Source organism: Gekko japonicus, unplaced genomic scaffold (assembly GCF_001447785.1).
Source record: "Gekko japonicus isolate JY-2015 unplaced genomic scaffold, Gekko_japonicus_V1.1 scaffold399, whole genome shotgun sequence".
Lineage (NCBI taxonomy): Eukaryota > Metazoa > Chordata > Lepidosauria > Squamata > Gekkonidae > Gekko > Gekko japonicus.
Genome location: NW_015175981.1, coordinates 469,263 through 484,441, shown reverse-complemented (window position 1 = coordinate 484,441; position 15,179 = coordinate 469,263). Strand labels below are relative to the sequence as shown.

Sequence of the window (15,179 nt, the reverse complement as noted above, 5' to 3'; positions counted from 1 at the left end):
TGAATGAGAAAGTGGTGCCAGGAAGAAAGGTTTAGATTTGATAGGCATTGGGGAACTTTCTGGAACAAGCCAAACTTGTTGCTTGATGTTCAGTGTTCAGTGACAATTGTGCTTGATGTTCAATGTGCTTGATGTTCAATGACAATTTAGATATAATAGGTATCTCAGAAACACGGTGAAATGGGGGGAAATGTATGGGATACAGTCATTCCTGGGTATAAGCTCTGTAGGCAGGACAGGGAGGGACAGATTGGGGAAGGCGTTGCATTGTACATCAAAAAGGGCATAGGATCAAATGAGTAAGAAAACGTCAGGGGAATTAACTCCCCAACAGAAAGCAATATGGGTAGAAATACTGGGCAGTGGGCCCTAAGGGTTATTTAACAGTGGGGGTGTACTATTGGCCACCTGATCGAACCCTAAGGCTGATCTTGAGATAGAGAAGAAAATAAGGGAGGTGACTAAGGCAGATAATGTTATTGTACTTGGAGACTTCACCTACCCTCACAGTGCCTGGGTAAACGTGTGCTCGAGTCATGCTGTAGAAGTGAGATTCCTAGACATCATAAATTTCTCTGCACAGGAACAGTTGTTCACAGAGCCAACCAGAGGAGTAGTGATCTTGGACTTGTTTCAGAGTGGGTTCCAAGACCTAGTGAGAGAAGTAGAGGTTGTTATACCAATTGGGAACAGTGACCACAGTTCAGTATTAAGGATAATGGAAAGTTGCCTCTTGTGTCCAAAACTGTAACATTTGATTTCACAAGAGGGAACTTTACAAAAATGAGGGGAACAGTAAAAAGGAAGCTGAAGGGGAAAAACAAGAGAGTCAAATCCCTAGAGGATGCTTGGAAGCTATTTAAAACCACACTAATTGTAGCCCAAATAGAATGCTTTCTGCAGGTTAGGAAAGGCACCACCAAGTCTAAAAGAAAGCCTCTGTGGCTAACAGTCATGGGATAAGAGGACGGGTTCTCTTGTGGATTAAAACCTGGTTAAATGAGAGGAAGCAAAGAGTAGAAATCAATGGACAGTTCTCACAATAGAGGGAAATAAGCAGTGGGATCCCACAAGGATTGGTATTGGGGGCATTACTATTTAATTTATTCATAATGATCTGGAACTAGGGGTGAGTAGTGTACTGGCCAAGTTTACAGATGATGCAAAATTATTTAGGATGACTGGGCTGACTGTGAAGAGCTCCAGCAGTACCTCCCCAAACTGGGGGAGTGGGCGACAATGTGGCAAATGAAGTTCAGTGTTGGTAAGCGTAGGGGGATGTACATTGGGACAAACAATCCCAACTTCAAGTACAGACTAATGGGGTCTGAACTTGCTGAGACTGATAGGGGAAAAGATCTTGGGGGCGTAGTGGACAGCTCAATGAAAGTGTCAACTCGGTATGCAGCAGCAGTGAAAAAGGCAAAGGTTGATGTCTCACAAGCTGCTGCTCCGCGTTCGTTCCTCCCTTTGCCCCGATTGTACGTGTCAATTTCACACCATGTGCTGCACAGCCGCATTTTGCTCCACAGCTTTTCCTGATTTCCCCCGCGTCTACTCAATCCTGTTTTTTGAGGATAAGAAGAGCCCTGCAGGATCAGACCAGTGGTCCATCTAGTCCAGCATTCTGTCTCACACATTGGCCAGCCAGTTATTCTGAAGGGCCCTCAACAGAGCATTGAGGCCGAGGCCTCCCCCAATGTTGCTTCCTAACACTGATATTCAGATTAGTAGTAGACTAATCGTAGTAAATTAATCATACCAGGCAGGACATTGATTAGTTGAGTGAAGAGTAGTTGAACAAAATAATGTAACATTTCTAGATTTGTCTGGGGAGGGATATCAAGTCACAGTTGACTTATGATGACCCCTGGTGGAATTTTCAAGGCAAGAGATATTCAAAGGTGGTTTGCCATTGCCTACCTCTGTGTCGCAACCCTTGGTAGTTCCTTGGTAGTCTCATAAACAAATACTAACCAGGGCTGATCCTGCTTAGCTTCTGAGATCTGAGAAGATCGGGCTAGCCTGGGCTATCCAGGTCAGGGCAGCAGATTTGTCTTTACTCCATTGGAAATCTAATATTTTGGCTATGTACCCTTATCAGAGAATATACCTCACTGGATTCAATACAACTATCTTTTGAGTAAAAAAACCTTTAAGATCATGCTGTTCAAAGAACATGCTTTCCAAAACACCCATTACATAAACAATACTGATGATTTCTTACTTCATCCAGTGGCCTAAATGTTGTGTAAATTGGGCCACCAGATTTCCCATCTTTGATCATATGGTACAGAGGGGTCAGGTGTCTGTGCAAGTGCAGGCTAATGGTCTCTTAGGATGTAGAACTTCCGTAGATAATTTACATATGCAGCAGAATCATGTGGTGCAATGTTCCTAAACTGTACCACATCAACTTCCTATTTAAAAAAAAAAAAAATCCTACCCATTGGGGAATAAATATGAAAAAGCTAGCCTGGCGCTCATCTCCTGTGTATGATAATTTTCTAATACAGGATGTATTTCTGGGAGAGGAATATACAAGTATGTGACAACCCCTCCACCTCTATTCTGAATGGTACAGTTCTAAGGAAAACTGCACTGTAGAGATCTGTTGCATGTATATGGGTTGTTAAGAATGTGTGACACCCAGGAGAAAGTAACCACTTGATCTGGATATTATTTTGGAGAACTGCGTGGTTGTCCTTTTTGGGTGGGGGAGGGAATGTTTACATTTTTTAAAATCTCTTCTGTGTCTATTTTTCCTTTCTCCTTACAGGCAAAAATGATATTTTTGGAGAGATGGTGCATCTCTATGCAAAACCAGGGAAATCAAATGCAGACGTGAGAGCTTTAACCTACTGTGATTTGCATAAGATTCAACGAGAAGACCTATTAGAAGTTTTGGATATGTACCCAGAATTTTCTGACCTGTTTCTCACCAATCTGGAGCTCACCTTCAATCTGAGACATGAAAACCCCAAAGTATGTAAGAGTTGTTTCTTATGTTGTTGGATTCACATTCTGTTAGCTTGAAGTCATAGGGATGGATCCCAAGGTCCTCTTCTGCTGATGGAAGGGTTTTCCATCAGCAGAAGGAGTTCAGCTAATTTCCTCCTTCCCACTACAGGTCCTCCCAGGATTGTATACCCACACCATTCCCCAGTGTGCTCTGCCCCCCTGAACTAGTATTTCTGTGAACTCTGTGGGCTGCAGTGGGAGGTGGTGGTGGGAGAAAGTTCATTTGGTCAACTAAGTTCTGTTAACAGTACTTTGGACAGTGCTTAATAGAAAGATAACTGTTATGTGAAGTATAAGTTCAGAATTTCCCTTCACTGGTGAATTAAAATGATTGTCTTTCAGTTAATACAATTAAGATGAGGACTAAAATTCACAAAGCCAAGCTCCATAATGATTAATATTAGTATGAGAAGTGGTCTCAGGTCATTGTTTGTCTTTTGTGGTATTCATCTTACCATCAAATGGCTTAGACACACAAAGAGATTAGTGCTTGAAAAATCATAAAAACGTACTTTGATACAAATGGGAATGGGGGATTCTGGATGGAAGAACTACAGTTATATGGATAAAAAACCAGAAATTCTACAAAAATCACTGTAGCCTCTTGCTGTGCTGCATTTTGGGTGCAGTTTGATCATACTAAGTTCAGTGTGAAAAAAAAAACTTTTGATTTTTAATAGCTGTGGGTTGCCACGTTGGTTAGCCTGCTTTCCGTTCTTTCTTCAACACTTAGAACAGCATTTCTGTTCTTAAGACACCAACATAGTAAGATACCATATGATAAAGCCTTCTTCTGAATTTCCATCTTATCATGCCAAGTCCCAGAACTGCAGCCCACCATGAGCAAATCCTTGTTGACAGGAAAAGGCAGCAAATCAACAGAATCATTTACTGTGAGGTAGCACTCCTTGCATTTTCTGCCTCCTTCCCCATTCAGTGGAATTCATTTTAGTCAGTTTCCCTTCTTGTCACTGACTCCCATCACACATCTTCTCCTGCCTGTTAGCAAAAGACTGGAGGAGGACAAAGGATGATACCCGCAGTAACAGCAGAGCTCAATCAAAGCCAGTAGCACAACATGAGAACTGCCTTTGTGGCTGGAACTTATCCTGTGTGTCAGCTGCCATCTCTCTCTCCCTAGGATAAAACCTCGCTGCTGTGGAGGTTTTAGTATCTCTATCACGGATTACCAACCCAAAGGAGGGAGGTCTGGCAATTTCATACCAGCTCCAACTTCTTCCCTATTGTTGCTAAAATATGAATTTTTATGATTTTTTTTTAAAAAAAACTTTAAATATATATATATAAGGCACAGTCCATCCTCCAATGGGAGGTGATTGTCATAGGGCTCAATGATTGCTAGAGCACTCTCCCCTCTGTATCTCTCTGGTGGCCCTCAGGTTCATGGTTATTGAAGTGTGTTGACCTGCAGCTACAACAGGGCACTAATGTGGCCCTCTGGTGTAGGGCTCCTCCCATCCTTCCCCATCCCCAGAGTTCAGGAGGCACTAGTCCCCTGACCAAAGGAGGATCTCTTACCACGTGGGACCTTGTCAGGGTGTGTAGTATAGCACATAAACAGAAGGCCTATTTATTTATTATATTTGGACCCCACTTTTCCCCTGCAACTCATCCCCTGTAATAAATCCATTCCTGCATTCCGATTGGGGGTGGGGAGTGTTTAATTACGAACACACAATGCTTTCTTATACACTGAAACCAGCAATGGGTCCTCTCTCTGATATGCTTATTCTATGTGTTCATAGGAGTATTTTAAATAGGGAGCATATTCACATCCAGTGACACACACACCCCTCCATTCATTTGAAATGGTACAAACCCAACAGTGCTTTCTTCTTGCTTGCTTCAGCAAAAAGTTTTCAGCGATTCCTTGCTGTTTTGGGGGACATCAGCACTTTTATATCCTGATTTTTATCAAAAATTTAACATATAAATGCCCTTGAAATCTTTCATCAAAGAAATTAAACATTCAAAGAAGAGGTGATCCAGTTTCTGCTGTGGAAATAATATCTCAGTTCTGTTAAATCAAAGAAGGAAGAGCTGGTAAAGTAAATCAAAGAAGTCTGTAATTTGCCAGTCTTATTGTTACGCAATGTAACTTTTACTGTGTAATTAAACATCATAGCTAATTATACACAGCTACTACATTATTGCATACAATAATACAATCCTATAAGGGACATGTTTTCAAATCTTGTTGCACTTTATTTTTTAGAAAAAAACTGCCTGCAAAAGATAATTTCATTCTGATATAGCAAAACAATATACTTTAGACTATCACCATCAGATAGATGTAAACTGCTGTTATCTTTACTCATTTGGTCCAAGAGTGTCCCAGTCTTAAACTGTTCTCCATTTAATCGAGATTAATTTGCCCTCCACAAATGTTGTGGCCCTAAACTAGCTGCATTTGTGCGCAACCAATCACATAGTGTCATTCTGGCCTCAGATGTGAATGGGCGTACCATCATAAGATGCACCCATCCAGCTTGATGGAGCTCAGATGAGTGGTATGATGTGAGTGGCAGTGCACATCCACACTGGGAGTGTGCAGAGGAGGCTGCTTTTATGTACTTAGATAGCCCTACTCATATGCACACATGCCAAATCAGAGCATCACTATGGGTTGGATCCAGCACGCTGCCCAGCAGCCTGGAAAAGTTGATTCCTAGGGTCATTTGACCCAGGTGGAGCAATAGCCATGTGGGCTGGTGGGCTGCCTTCTCTATTAATGGCATTCCGTTGATGGAAGAAGCACCACTGATGGAAGAGGCAGCAAGGGTGATTTTGTCCCCTTTCTCCTCCTCATTGCAGCCCACCCACCTATATATCTGTCACTCCACATAGGTCGCACAACCCACCGAATCAACTGTCCCAGGGTCAGAAATTACTACTGTGGTAGGGGAAAGTGGCAAAGCTCCACGACCGTCAGCGCCTTCTGCTGATGGATTGCTGGATCCAGCCCTACATCTAGCAGTAAAGAGGCTGACCATCATGCCAATCATGAAAACCTAGACAACTCCCCAACTATGCAGAAAAACCTGGCTTTGTAAATTAACCCAAAGGGGGGAAGCCTTCAAAAATGGTCTGATGAGAACTAAATATGCCCCACAAGGTCAGAATGTTGAGAGTCAGTTCAAGAGGGAAAGGTGGGAGGAAAACTTTTGTCTGCTCAAGGACCTGCAAATGTATAGGCTCCTGGAGGAGGAAATGGGGGGAGTCCACATGGTCCCCTCTCCTGCAATTCCACATAGGCCACCAGTGCTATTATTTTTACAATCTGTTAAGTAATGCTCAGTATGGAAAGTAAGATGGACAGAAACAGCAGGATAGGAATCATTTCTGAATAAGAGGCCTTGGATGGGGTGATGCCTTGGCTGGGAAACCAGGCTTTTAAATCAGCTTGGAGTTCTGTGTGGGAACACAGGCATCACTGAAAGTTTCTACCTATGTTTTTAATTAAATTTCTAATAAGCAAAATCAACAATCATTCATCACTGTTACAAGTGCAAGAAGGGAACGTCGCCTTTGTTAACGTTCAAACATGCACAGTAACTTTCCCTTTTAAAGACCCATTTTTTTATCACCCATGTGAGTCATTGTGAATGGCGAGCTATGCCTGATTTACTTTTCTTTCCCTTTTCCAACTTACAAATAGTTGTCTAAAACTAACTCAGTAAAATGAGTCTAATCTATCATGTACACATGTTTTACCTCTCAAGACTGACCTCGCGATAAGGTCGCAGAGCACGAATGGTTCCGACAACAGTCAGCTACGAAGAAGGAAGCTGTCTTTTGAAAGTGAAATTGATAAAGGTAAGTGTTATTCCTTCTTAACTGCATTGAACAGTATTCCTGCAGTGCTAATCACATCCAAGTTTTTGTCTCTTTCTCTGTAACCAATGACTCTTCAGGTTTCGGAAAACACTGAACCCAACTTGAATCAATAACATGTTATTCAAAATCCCATAGCCCATAACCAGTGTCAATGTGCATTAATGTGACAAATTGTTCATTGACCTTAGAATTCAAATGTGAAGGTCTTATCAGTCAGCCTCAGCTCTCACTTACTTAGCCCTAAGCTGTCCACTGTCATGTTCCAGCCAAATTGTGAGCCTGACCTGACCTGGAGTAGCAGCCAAACATCAGAGTGAAGCAGCAAGGAGCAGGGAGCAATCAATAACTAGTCAGACTAAGGAACTGCAGAACCGGAACTATTTTCCCAGAGACAGCAGGAAGTTGATCTGCCAAAGTCAAGCCCAGCAGGTGTGTGTATCCCCAAGCAGCTCCTGGTCACGGAACGCCTAGGAATTATAGTTATGGAGTGAATGCGATGACATAATTGTCCTGTGTAGCCAAGCAGTTCTGACTTTGTGCTGACAACAGCTTTGGTTTCTCCCTCACTGCGGAAGTGAAAAGAAGGCTGTAACTGAGCCCTGACCTGGATAGCCCAGGTTAGTCCAATCTCATCAGATGTCGGAAGCCAAGCTGGGTCAATCCTGGTCAGTATTTGTTTGGAAGACCACCAAGGAATATCAGGGTCATGGTGCAGAGGCAGGCAATGGCAAACCACCTCTGAACATTTCAGGATCACCATAAATCAACTGTGAATGATGGCCAAAAAAAATGCAAGTGACCTAGTGTTCCCAAACTATGAGTGGACTGCTTGAGGGATTTTCTTACATTCCAGTTGGATATATTATTCAGAAGAAGAAATTAATGGAATTAGAGATGGGCACAAACCAGCTCATGAACTAAAGTTCATAATGAATTTTGGCCAGTTTGTGGTTTGTGAACTGAAGACTGTGGCAGGTCAATCAGCATGAACTTTCCACAAACTTTCAAGCAGTCTGTGGAGGGTGTGGCAGTTTGTGAATGGATATATTTCCAGACAGACTGTCTCTGCTCAAACAAAATGTTTACCAAGCTTCAAACCAACAGGGGGGCAGAATTCTCTTGTCAGTTTCAAGCGGTCCCCCCCTTTGCCAGTGTTCTTTTGTGTTCCATTCCAATTTTCTTGGACAAAGCTTGCAAAAAAGCCCTTTGTTTGGATTTGTTGTAACTCTGTGCTTTGAGAGCAGTCTTTTTAAAGCTTGCAATGCCAGTGGCATTGGGTTCTGCTGGGCATTCTGCACACTGTAACTGGTTGTGCTGGGCTTGCAAAATCCCCCCCTCCCTGCTTGGATTTCTTGTGACACTGTGCTTTGTGATCAGTCCTTTTAAGCCTGCAGAGCCCCATAGCTCAAGTGATGGATATTAAAATATTGGCCTTGAAGCTTAGTACTGCGAATTGTACCTTGTATTCTCCAGCGGAGAATGTTAAGAGAGGAAGCAGCCTTGGGTTGGGAGCAGTGTTCCCTCTAAGCTGAGTTAGTGTGAGCTAGCTCACAGTTTTTTAGCCTCTGGCTCACACATTTCTGTCTTAGCTCAGGAAGGATGGCTCCAGAGCAAACTAATTTATGCAGCAGCCAAGTTGCTTGCTCACAACTTTAATGCCAGTAGCTCACAAAGTAGAATGTTTGCTCACAAGACTCCATAGCTTAGAGGGAACATTGGTTGGGAGGGTAGTAGTAGGATACTATTGACTGGTCTTGAATTGTACCCTTCTGCTTTCTCCAGTGGAGAATACCAGCCTTGGATTGTGTTGGGAGGTTCAAAGTCCTCACCCAAAAAGCCTGCACTGGCAGTTCCGGGATCAGAGGCCAAATGATCCAGGGCACAAGTTATATTGTGCACATGAAAGCCTCCTCAGGTGTGCCAAGACACATCACTTGAACATGTATTTTCTGAGTCTGTAATGCAGAGTGAGAAACTGCAGTTGGAAAAACAAGGGGAAGCCTGTTGGTGCAGGGAAGTGATTACCTAAAAGCTTCTGGTCTGGCATTCATTTCGAAAGCCTTCAGAATCCTCTAACAGGATTGAAAAATCTGTGTTATGCCTTTAATTCCTGTGACTTTTGAAGGAGGTACTTAATGAAATTAAGCCACCTGCCTTGTAAACTGGTACTCCCACTTGTAAAAAGCTTGGCTTGGATCTTATGTGCCCAGTCCATTGCACAGACTGCTGAGCATATGCCTCTAGCACCAGAGCATTTCTGCCCCTTGACAGACACAGGGCTTGCAGGAGAGGGAACTGCTAGAGCCAGAGGAACTCACTGCACAGCACAGAATCATCCCCACAGTGGAAGAGAGGGTCATGCAAACAGAAGAAAGGGATAGAGTCCAAACCAATAAGTTGGGGTCCCCCCCCCAGTTTCTGGTTCGACGCTTTCAAGGATCTGTGCATCCTAGGCATGGTAGTCTTTAGCTCATAGCTCATAGTTTAGCAGAATGACATTACCTTTCCATCAAAGAGACATTTTGAAGTGCAAAGCCAAGAATGATGACAAAACTGTCAAGAAAATGCCCCCATGAAATATTTAGACTGCTCTTCACCAAATAAAGAAATCTTTTGACAGAGGTGGCTTGCTGGATTGACCTTCACACTCCGTGGGAGAAAACACACTTTGCCACCTGCAGGAGAAAAAAAGTAGCCGCCTAGCCTGCGCCTTCTGTGGAATTGTTAGTTGCTGCTTCAGGGTGGCTATGGAATGGCTTTCATCAGTTCAGGCCTTAGTGTATGTCAAGTGCTGTTCTGAAGTCTCACAGAATCTGTGGAAGTGAATGAAACTTAACATTATTTGTACTGCTCTTAGGCTGGCTGTGGACCGTTCTGCCACAAGCTGATCTATAATGATGTGGGGAACCATCCTCAAGGGTTACACCCTTCTAGTCCAATGAAGTCCAATGGACTTAGAAGGGTGGAACACTGCTTAGGATTGCATTGGTAGTATATCATTGCTGATCATGTCATTTAGTTCAGGAATTACGAAAACTGAGGATGACATTTAGAAGAATAGCACTATAATACATTTTACCTTTTGACTTTGGCAAGCACACCATTTTGGCTATCAAAGTATTAAAAAGTAGGAATGGATCAGACAAGAGAGAAGACAGAACAGTCATTAAGAGCTTACTTCCAATGTTTGTATTTCACATGGCTGATACTTAATTTGATGCATATTTTACTTGGAAAGCATTCCCAATTGTTTAACAGACTGACTTCAAAATAAACATGCAAAGGGTTGGTCCTCTTCAGTGAAAGTTCTATTGTAATCAGTAAGAGTTCATTCCAAGCAAACATAGCTCCATTTCGGATTTTCACATGCAAGAAACTTCTCCTGTGTGGAGAAGTTGGGTGTTCTGCTTCTTCTGTAACAATAGTGAAGACTGGCAATGAATGACTGCACTTTGACACCATGCACATTTACAATTGCAGAAAAATGGGGCCTTATCATATACTCTGCGATTTCCATTGAAATGGGAAACAGCTATTTCCATGTTAATACAAAAATTCAAGAGACAGAAAGCTGGTTTTTTGACTGTAAGCAACCTAGACTTGGTGGTATCTTGCAGCTGGTTCATGCATGCAGGGATCTCTCAACACTTGCTAGCTGGCAGATAAATGTATGAACAACCTCCATTGGAAAGTATTGCATTTGAGATGCTGTGAGGAAGGACAGCATTTCTGTCCCAGTTGATTTTTCTGCTGTGGATTTTTTTTTTCCTCTTCGCAAGGCCATCAGTTCATACTGCAGTCCTTGACATTATTAACATGCATGTCCCCTAGGAGGCAGTAACATTTTACTGAACCCTGAAGCCTCCTATCACTTTGAACTCCATGGATGAAGAAGAAGAACTGATTTCTTTGTCATGCTGATATGTTTCTTCAGCTGCTGTTGATTTGTGCCTAAGACCCTCTGAAAGCCTAGCTCCTCTTGGTTTATGGGTATTAGTCTTAGCTTTTGTTCCCCTTGAAGTGCTAAACACAGGGTGATACTTATTGTCCCTTACTTCATGTTAGCCTGTTCTGGTCGTTGCCATGGCAACTCTTTCTGCTGTGGCTTCATCGAGGATTTAGATGATATCTACTCAGGGTTGTTGTTTTTTAAAAAAATCCTTTCTCTCTAGTACCTTAACCACTTAGTTTGCCAGCAGAACAATTTACTTCAACAATGAATTCTTCGTTTCTTAAACACTCTTTGAAGTAATTGTATACGGACATCCTAACCAAACTTTCTATTTCTTTGACATCCAAATCATACAGATGATTTTGAATCCTGTTAGGAGTATTACAGCCTCAAATCTTTAAAGGCTTGTGCTTTAATTCATCAGCTTCTGGACTTTTTTATGCTGAAGTGTCATTGGGTCTTTATTTAGGATCCACTCAATAATTCCCTCTTATCATCCATATATTATCCACTGCCTTTGTAGAAGATTACCCTCCTTAACATCTACTGCTGAGAAGTTGCCTAACAAATGGAGAATAGCAAATGGCAGGTCTCTAGTCAGCAAAGTCAAAAATTGGCCCCAGTGAGGTGTTTCCATTAATCCCATGCAGAATTAGTCTAGTCTGTGTATTTAAATATGTGGACATTGTCTGGAGTAACTCTGCATAGGATTGCTTTGTAAGAAATTGAATTATGAATCCAGAAGCCCCTGCTTCAAATTCCATCCCATTCATTGGCTCACTATAAAATCTTAGTTGCCTTTTTTTTACCCCCACATTCCTCATCCCCACTCCGATCACTGATAATATAGGGAATACATCTGACAATTCCTGTTAAAAGACTTAGATAGTATTTAGTATTTATTTATTTACTTCCTTTATACATTGCCTTTCTCCTCATAGGGGACCTAGGGCATCCTACTTTGTTCTCCTGCCCTCCATTTTGTCCTCACAACAACAACAGCAACAACACTTTGAGGCAAGTTAGACCAAGAGTGGACGACTGGATCAATGTCACTCACTAAACTTCCTTGGCAGAGTGGGGATTCGAACCCGGGTCTCCCAGATCCTAGTTCATGATTAACCTCTCCACCACTGCCTGCAATGCTGAGAAAGACTTCTGCTTGAGATTCTGGAGAGTCATCCCCAGGCAGAGGAGACAATACTAATGTTGAGAGATTTTAGGGAGCTTCATGTGTCCATGTGTGTACTGGGCAACTGGCAGCTGAAGCTATGAGTTCTCCACTAGGGATGGGCACGAACCAGCTCAGGAAATAAAGTTTGTGATGAATTTGGGCCAGTTTGTGGTATGTGAAGTGAAGTTCATGGCAGGTCAACCAGCACAAACTTTATCTAAACTTCCAAACTGTTCATGGAAATTTGTGCTAGTTCATGAGTGGATACATTTCCAGACAGACTGCCTCCACTCAATCAAAATATTTGCACAACTTCAAAGGAAACTGGGAGGGCATGTACAGGAGCATGGGGGGGAGGTCCCCTGTGACTTTGATGTCTCTAGTTTGTGCAGGATCCATTCTATACATTCTTGAACCTTCTGAACCTGATCCTGTGAAGAAAGCACTTTCTCAAGGGCACCTTCTTTGGTGGGCCATGACTTGAACCCCTTAAATTGGAGAGTAAGCCAGAGATCCTCTGCAAGTTTGGTGTTTTTAGCTGCACAGGATCCATTCTACCAGGTCATGTACCTCATTAACTGAATCCATTCATTTGTCCCCTAAAGGTTTGTGTCAGTTCATGGTTCATGAACCAGGCACCACGAACCAAAAACTGAACCACATTTTCCCAGTTCATGCCCATCCCTAGTAATAACCCATGTTACATGTAAGCTGTCACTTGACCTTGCAGTCATCATTATTTCTTCAAGAGGTCTTGCACATCATCTACTACCTAACCCTTTTAACTGGAAATGCCAGGGATTTAACCTAGAACTTTCTGCATGCAAAGTGATGATATAGATGGTATACACATGGTACATGAAACTTCAGTTAGTACAGAATGCTGCAGCCAGGATGTTAACTGGAGTGGGTTGTAGGGACCATATCATTTGGCCCACATACACTGGCTTTCAGTTTTTGGGGGGCACAATTCAAGGTGCTGGTCTTAGCCTTCAAAACCCTACATGATTTGGGACCAATATACCTGAAGGACCACCTGATCCCTTATGAACCTTCTGGACTAGTTACAGTCATCTTCGAAGACCCTACTTCAGGTGCACCAGCCTTCTGAGATTATGCAGATGCAACTTGATGCAGGGCCTTCTCAATCATGGCACCAAAGCTCTGGAACTCTCTTCCCAGGGAGATCCATCTGTCCTGTTGCCATTTTGTTCCAGCAGTTGTAGACTTTTTTGTTCCATTTGGCATTCCCTCAATAATCCCTCTTTCCTAACCAATGTCTTATGTTTTGTATGCATTTTAACTGTTTTATATGTATTTTAGTTTTGTTCTTAACTCTTTTTTAAAAGATGTTTTAATGAGGTACATTTGGGATGGGGAGTTATTTTGATGGTTTTATAATGTATTTTATCAAGTATGTTTTAAATTGGTAGCTGCCTTGGTGGCCCTTGTAAGGGAAAAAAGGCGGGATATAAATGTTGTAACTAAATAAATAAATATAGAAGAGATATAAAGAAAACAAGTGATACGCATGCATACATAAACCTCCACTTCACTTCTTCCATCTATAAGATGTGCTTTGGGTCATCAGTTTTTTCTAGGCAGTGAATTTTCTAAGAATACATAGCAATATAGAATGCAATCTTCCAGTTCAGCACATAGGTCTAGACTCAGGAGAATATAATATAACTTCCAGCTAGGATTCTGTTGGCTAGGTAATTTTCTCAGATTGTAGGGGGGGGTGTCTTCCAAAAGAAAAGAGGATTGATACGGGGGGGGGCACTGGTCTTTCATCAGTTGCTTCCTCTCTCCACATGAGGCCAGATTGCTACACCTGAAACATTGACGCTTTTACAGCAAGCACAGAGGTGCAACCCTTTTGCAAGTTTATGTAACCAGAGGGCCTGTTTGGGGCTGTCTGTCATTGTGAGATAGCCAGGTAACTGCTGAGACCAGCTAGATGCAGCTCATAGCCGTATAATATGATAAAACTTCATACCTAAGGTCCTGTAGCCCCTATGCATTCTTAGTTGGGAGGGAATCCTACTGAATTGGAACTGCCTAGATCCCTGTACATCCCCTACATAACAGCCAAATTATGTGGACTAATAAAGAATGTAAAGCAGATGGAGAAATTCTCCCAGCATATTACTACAAACAAGCACCGAGACTCCCATCATAAAACATCCCTGAAAAAAATCTTCCACGCTAGAAATATCCTGACATTTCAGTTCAAAGTCTGCACAAAGTAGCATTAAAGAGAGGAGCACATCTGCTTCCCTTTCTTGTCGGATCTATTTATTTCAATATGATGGTTGTTTTTGTTCTGTTTTTGTTTTAAAGCTCAGGGGTGCCAGGTGCAACCACTGTAGTGGTGAATCGCAGGACTGGCATGAGGAAATTCTTCAGCCTGTCTCTGGAATGAGACGTTAAAGTAATGTTATCCCTAGCAGAGAACGAGTTGGCTGAATGGTATCACAACTACTTTCCTGCATCCTCAAAGACCCAGAATAAGTGTCACAGTACTGACATCAAAGATTTCTTCTCTTGCAGACTATGACAAAGAGGACGGGGACTCAGCAGATAACACCAGGCATTATCAGGGCGGCAAGAAACATTTTGAAGAGAAGAGAAGCCGGTCGTCTTCTTGTGTGTCATCCATTGATGATGAGCAGAAGCCCTTGTTCCCCGGGATCATGGACTACCCATCGATAATGGGCAAGGCAGCAGTGCTGGATTTTGAAGAGATGGTGCACGTCACAGAGAGGATCCAAGCTGAAAACAGAAGTCATTCCTGCAAAGGTAATCTATGCAAAACATATTCACATTTAAGGGGAAAATACAGTGGTGTGCTCTTAACGGCATGCATGGAAACGTTAATAAAAACCATTCAGGTAGGTAATCCCTCCAAGCAATGTTCCCTCTAAGCTGTGGAGTCTTGTGAGCAAAAATTCTACTTTGTGAGCTAGTGGCATAAAAGTTGTGAGCAAGTGATTTGGCTACTGCATAAATTAGTTTGCTCTGGAGTTATCCTTCCTGAGCTGAGAAAAAAAATGTGTGAGCCAGAGGCTGAAAAACTGTGTGCTAGCTCACACTAACTCAGCTTAGAGGGAACACTGCCTCTAAGCAGTTATTCCTCCCAAAGGCCATGACTGGTTCATGACATCTGTGTTT

At 42.4% G+C, this 15,179-nt stretch overlaps 1 protein-coding gene across 1 annotated transcript in view; it reads left to right on the top strand.

Annotated features, from left to right (window-relative positions):
- Nucleotides 1-15,179, top strand: part of KCNH7 (potassium channel, voltage gated eag related subfamily H, member 7) — a 455,965-nt gene that overhangs the window by 421,111 nt on the left and 19,675 nt on the right. The window contains exons 11-13 of the mRNA XM_015426236.1: nt 2,780-2,985; nt 6,765-6,858; nt 14,559-14,807. Of these exons, the coding sequence (XP_015281722.1) occupies nt 2,780-2,985; nt 6,765-6,858; nt 14,559-14,807 (549 nt within the window). The remainder of the gene's footprint in view (nt 1-2,779; nt 2,986-6,764; nt 6,859-14,558; nt 14,808-15,179) is intronic.